The 6,080-nt window shown below is 42.2% G+C and overlaps 1 protein-coding gene across 1 annotated transcript; it reads right to left on the bottom strand.

Annotated features, from left to right (window-relative positions):
• Positions 1 to 1,475: 1,475 nt before the first annotated feature.
• LOC112226596 (splicing factor 3A subunit 2) lies at positions 1,476 to 5,718 on the bottom strand. The gene is made up of 8 exons (XM_024391028.2): positions 5,562 to 5,718; positions 4,992 to 5,278; positions 4,852 to 4,898; positions 4,653 to 4,762; positions 4,499 to 4,548; positions 2,535 to 2,675; positions 2,344 to 2,412; positions 1,476 to 2,234 (listed from the first exon to the last, which is right to left on the bottom strand). Exons 2-8 carry the CDS (start codon positions 5,187 to 5,189, stop codon positions 1,923 to 1,925), a joined length of 927 nt encoding a protein of 308 aa, XP_024246796.1. The 5' UTR covers positions 5,190 to 5,278; positions 5,562 to 5,718; the 3' UTR covers positions 1,476 to 1,922.
• Between the last annotated feature and the right edge of the window lie 362 nt (positions 5,719 to 6,080).

Below are 6,080 nucleotides of genomic sequence, written 5' to 3'. Positions count from 1 at the left end.
GATTGGGGATTTTCTTAGGTCCAAATGAAGACACGCACACACCTTGAAGGCGATCGTCTCGTAGGGCTCTGCAGCCAGTAGAAGGTACTGCCAACGACGGTCTGGGGGCTCGATGCGCTGCTCGTATGCAGACATGAAGCGATGCCTGGGTCCTATGCCCTCTGCTATCTCTGGGTAATCAATCTGATAGGGGAGGAAGAGAAAGTAGCCAGTGTCTCAGAAAATGCAGCCCAAAGTGCCAACTGTAACGTTTGGTGGAGGAGGTGGAGGAGGAATAATGGTTTGGGCTAGGCCATACAACATTTTGTTGTATTAAATCATGATAGTCTATAAATTGTGCATTTAGGCTGTGACTTACTTAGAATGAAATACAAATTAAACAGTGCCTTTGAATTCATTTTTAGAATTCATGCAAACGACACCATTCTGTTGGAGGCCACGGACCCTTCTTTGGACACTGTTAACAAACCTCCAAACGAGCTTCAACATCATACAACACTCCTTCCATGGCCTCCAACTCCTCTTAAATGCTAGTAACACGAAATGCATGCTTTTTAACCGATTGCTGACCTCACCCGCCCACCCGACCAGCATCACTACTCTGCATGGTTCTGACTTAGAATATGGATAACTATAAATACCTGGGTGTCTGGTTAGACTGTAAACTCTCCTTCCAGACTCACATTAAGCATCTCCAATCCAAAGTTAAATCTAGAACTGGCTTCCTATTTCGAAAACAAAGCCTCCTTCACTCATGCTGCCAAACATACCCTTGTAAAACTGACTATCCTACCGATCCTTGACTTCGGCGATGTCATTTACAAAATAGCTTCCGATACTCTTCTTAACAAATTGGATGCAATCTATCACAGTGCCATCCGTTTTGTCACCAAAGCCCCATATACTACCCACCACTGAAACCTGTATTCTCTTGCTGGCTGGTCCTCGCTACATGTTCGTCGCCGAACCCACCGGCTCCAGGTCATCTATAATTCTTTGCTAGGTAAAGATCCGCCTTATCTCAGCTCACTGGTCACCATAGTTGAGCAAGACGTCTCATTTGAGTAATTGTCTGGGTGCTACTGTAAACCAACATGTCCTCTATGCTTATTGTCATTTTTCAATGTATTGTTATTTGGACCCTTGCTTGTTGTTACTGTTGCTCCATTGACAGTATTATTATTTTAATTGTTAATGTTCTAAATCTCCAGAGTAAGCTTTGTCAATATGCACATTGTTACATCATGCCAATAAAGCAAATTTAATTGCTTTATTGGGGACTCTTTGTAGGGACTATGGGAATGTTTCAGATTGCCTATAACTGCTGGGCAACTGTTACAATTGTTTAAATGCTTTAATCTGAAATCCTTTTTTTGCTACCCTAATTGTCAATGAAGCTTTCCCTGTTATGTATCATATCTTTGCCTCTAAACACATTTTATTTTCAGCCAAGCACACAGAGAAAGATCATGATACACTTTTCCACATGTTTTATTATAAAAAAGAACCTTAAAATATGTTGTTTCATACACAGGACTCAACATTTACAATACAGCAGGATCCTATTAATATTGGTGCCATCACAAAGTGCCTAAAACAATGGATATCTTCCTATAGCCACACTAGCATAACACTTAAAGCTTGCACATTATATTGCCTCATTCTAAAAATGGTATGATAGTGTGGATATTAGACGAGCATGATAAATCCAATACCTTGGCAACTGTGTACAAAACCTATTGAATATGGCCCATTTTGCATCTGTAGAATATATGTAGGTATACAAAGTTTCTTTCAGAGTTTAGAAAAAGTACATCTCACAATGAAACAGTACACTTGACATAGTCCTAAAATGGGGCGCTGTTATAGCAACCAAATGATAGGCAAACAATCTAACAGAAGGATGATGTGCTGGTTGGAGATCAGTTGTTTTGATGGGGCATTCCTTCATGGCTGTCAGAGGGGAGTGGGGGTCTCATCAGGGGTGGCATACCCATTCCGGGGCCACTGTGCTGCATTTGATGGTGGTGGTGCATCTGGGGAGGGCCGGGGGCGCCAGGGGGTAAAGGGGGCATATTCATCCCCCCTGGAAGTGGAGGGGGCATGGGCTCACTGGGGGGTCGAGGCCCCATCCCACTCATCAGGGGAGGTGGGCGCTTTATACCCATGGGGGGTACGGGTCCGCTGGGTGGGGCCAGGGCTTTCTCCATCTTGAAGTGGAACTGCAGGAAGAACTGGAGAGGGACGGTACATTTAGTTGGATTCCATTAATACCTAAATATACTCCAAAGAACAAGTCAGATAAGACCAACCATGGGACTGTCAACACCAAATGTACTTTACCTGTTTTGTATCTTTGTTCCAGTGGGTCCAGAAGCGACTCTCGCCTTTATCAATCTCTCTGCTTGGCACCTGCATAAATATAGAAGATACCAAAAAGGTACGAGTTGTCATTCATAGAAAAACTGAACGAAGCAAAGACAAATGAGAGTGATTGGGGATTTTCTTAGGTCCAAATGAAGACACGCACACACCTTGAAGGCGATCGTCTCGTAGGGCTCTGCAGCCAGTAGAAGGTACTGCCAACGACGGTCTGGGGGCTCGATGCGCTGCTCGTATGCAGACATGAAGCGATGCCTGGGTCCTATGCCCTCTGCTATCTCTGGGTAATCAATCTGATAGGGGAGGAAGAGAAAGTAGCCAGTGTCTCAGAAAATGCAGCCCAAAGTGCCAACTGTAACGTTTGGTGGAGGAGGTGGAGGAGGAATAATGGTTTGGGCTAGGCCATACAACATTTTGTTGTATTAAATCATGATAGTCTATAAATTGTGCATTTAGGCTGTGACTTACTTAGAATGAAATACAAATTAAACAGTGCCTTTGAATTCATTTTTAGAATTCATGCAAACGACACCATTCTGTTGGAGGCCACGGACCCTTCTTTGGACACTGTTAACAAACCTCCAAACGAGCTTCAACATCATACAACACTCCTTCCATGGCCTCCAACTCCTCTTAAATGCTAGTAACACGAAATGCATGCTTTTTAACCGATTGCTGACCTCACCCGCCCACCCGACCAGCATCACTACTCTGCATGGTTCTGACTTAGAATATGGATAACTATAAATACCTGGGTGTCTGGTTAGACTGTAAACTCTCCTTCCAGACTCACATTAAGCATCTCCAATCCAAAGTTAAATCTAGAACTGGCTTCCTATTTCGAAAACAAAGCCTCCTTCACTCATGCTGCCAAACATACCCTTGTAAAACTGACTATCCTACCGATCCTTGACTTTGGCGATGTCATTTACAAAATAGCTTCCGATACTCTTCTTAACAAATTGGATGCAGTCTATCACAGTGCCATCCGTTTTGTCACCAAAGCCCCATATACTACCCACCACTGAAACCTGTATTCTCTTGCTGGCTGGTCCTCGCTACATATTCGTCGCCAAACCCACCGGCTCCAGGTCATCTATAAGTCTTTGCTAGGTAAAGATCCGCCTTATCTCAGCTAACTGGTCACCATAGCAACACCCACCCGTGTATATTTCACTGGTCATCCCCAAAGTCAACACTTCCTTTGGCCACCTTTCCTTCCAGTTCTCTGCTGCCAATGACTGGAACGAATTGCAAAAATCACTTAAGTTGGAGACATATCTCCCTCACTAACTTTAAGCATCAGCTGTCAGAGCAGCTTACTGATCTCTGCAGCTGTACACAGCCCATCTGTAAATAGCCCACCCAACCAACTACCTACTTCATCCCTATATTTGTTTTAGTTTTTCTGCTCTTTTGCAGACCAGTATTTCTACCTGCACATCCTCATCTGCACATATCACTCCAGTGTAAATTGCAAAATTGTAATTACTTCACCATTGGCCTATTTATTGCCTTACCTCCTTACTTAATTTGCACACACTGTATACAGATTTTTTTATTGTGTTATTGACTGTACGATTGCTTATCTCATGTGTAACTCTGTTGTTTTTGTTGCACTGCTTTTCTTTATCTTGGCCAGGTCGCAGTTATAAATGAGAACTTGTTCTCAACTGGCCTACCTGGTTAAATAAAGGTGAAATTAAAATGTAAAATAAAGTTTGGCCAGTCTGTGGCTTCAGGCTTTTGGGATAAATGTCTTTTAGATTCCAATGATTCTTTAGTTGTGGACACTACATCACTGCACTCCCTCTTGGACCTCGTCTTTGTAAGTCACCTTGATTTAGCACCTGTGTGTTTAATCAGTTTCTTTATAAAAAATATTTAACAAACTCCATGACATTAGCAAGGGGCTATTTGCAGCACACAAGTAGACTACAAATGCATGCTGGGGCTGGCATGCCCTGAGCTTGTGATGTGAGCGCTACTGGAGCGAAATTGGGGCAAGCGAGAATGCCAACGCTCCAGCCTTTGGGAATCTCACTCCCCTCTCCAGTCAAATTGGGCACTCTCCACTCCTCGCCAGCTCCGCTCACATACTCTGATTCAGACTCACCTGGAAAAGTAAAGACTGTTGTCCGCTCTCTGGATCTCTCTGTTTTGTTACTGTTGAGAAGGGAAATAATATCAATACATTACATTAGATTGTTCTAGAGTCATCAAATCCTTTGAGAGCCTGATGATGACTAACACAACACATATTAACCTACCTTTGTACCCCGGTCGACCAATTTTCACAAATTTCTTGACCTCAACCTTCACCTTTTCGGGGGCTGGCTGTGCGGGAGCTTCTTTTGCTTCTTTGGCTGCTCTTCTCGCTCTGCATTCAACAAAATAGAGAAGTGAGCACAACCAAATATACACAGTGCTAAAATGACACAAAAGTAGTAGTAATCCATATGTACTTACAAATTTGTTTGATGCTTCTTTCCCTGTGTATGGGCCAGGTAGCTGCCCTGTAAAGAGAAAACAACAATGGTTACAATCTGTAATTCCAATGACAATTGATCATCATATAAAGAGTTATGTTAAAATGAGCACTTCCTTACCTCATTGTTGTGGAGTGTCAGACACAGTTTACACTCATAAGAGCCCAGGTGGTTCTTCATGAAATAGGGGTCCTTGTTGATGTCAATGGTCTCCAGGGCCAGCTGGCGGAGCCGCTCTCGCCGGTCCCGGTTGCTCTCCGAGGAGGACGCAACCCCACCACTCCCAGTCTTGCCCCCAGCTCTGTGTTGGAAATCCATTTTGCAGGGCAATGGATTCACTCACAGTCAAAACACTCAACTCCACCTCCTGGACAACTGATCAAATACTCAAGGTAGACGTCTTCACTCTGGAGAAACATATTGGGGAAAAAAAGTTTACACTATTATAAGACAACTACTATAGCTATCTTATACACTGGGTTTTGGTGCAGAGGGTGGATTAGCTAGCTATGCTAATATTAGCTTGTGTTAGCTTTGTTGAGGTAACCGGCAAAGCAGCTACGACTTTAACGAACAAAACGGGACTTCTTTTCATATCTGTTGCTGTAGTAAATGTAGGTGCATCTAATCAAGTTAATGGAATATATTTAATATCTCATTTACCACAGAATTACTCGTTTTTAAACTCACCAATTCCTCAACGTTTGTGTCACGCCGTTCACAACGTAAACACTAATGCGCATAGGCAAACTTCCGTTTCGTACATGTGTATAACTTTATTGACAAAACTACACAACACATAGTTCAAACAATGTATTTTTGATATATTTTACGATAGTTGAGCAGAAACGTGAATATTTGAAGTTAAGCCTCTCTAAAATGCAAGACGTCCGTTTGTCTATAATTTATAGCCTACAATGTTCAAATGCGTATTTTGTATTTATTTATTTAACTAGGCAAGTCAGTTAACAGGAACAGTGGGTTAACTGCCTTTAAAAAAAAATATATATATATTTGTTTTATTACCCATGTAGAAAAAGTCTGTATACATACAATAAGTACATAAATAGACAATAATAACATATGCTAGGGGGTACAACAAATTACAGCAGTGGTGTAGTCAATGGCGATCATTATTGATATCTACTTAGCGCATTGATAAGAAAAGGGTTAGGCTTAGCTAAAATGAATAGAAGGTTAGGATAAATA

Source organism: Oncorhynchus tshawytscha, linkage group LG28, assembly GCF_018296145.1.
Source record: "Oncorhynchus tshawytscha isolate Ot180627B linkage group LG28, Otsh_v2.0, whole genome shotgun sequence".
Lineage (NCBI taxonomy): Eukaryota > Metazoa > Chordata > Actinopteri > Salmoniformes > Salmonidae > Oncorhynchus > Oncorhynchus tshawytscha.
This window is presented reverse-complemented; position numbering and strand designations above follow the sequence as displayed.

Excerpts from the sequence above, each read along its gene's own strand:
- LOC112226596 (XM_024391028.2), bottom strand. The coding sequence starts at position 5,189 with ATGGATTTCCAACACAGAGCTGGGGGCAAGACTGGGAGTGGTGGGGTT. Across the intron at positions 2,676-4,498 it reads AACAGTCTTTACTTTTCCAG|ATTGATTACCCAGAGATAGC; the intron begins GTGAGTCTGAAT and ends CTCCCCTATCAG. Across the intron at positions 2,413-2,534 it reads ACGAGACGATCGCCTTCAAG|GTGCCAAGCAGAGAGATTGA; the intron begins GTGTGTGCGTGT and ends ATATTTATGCAG.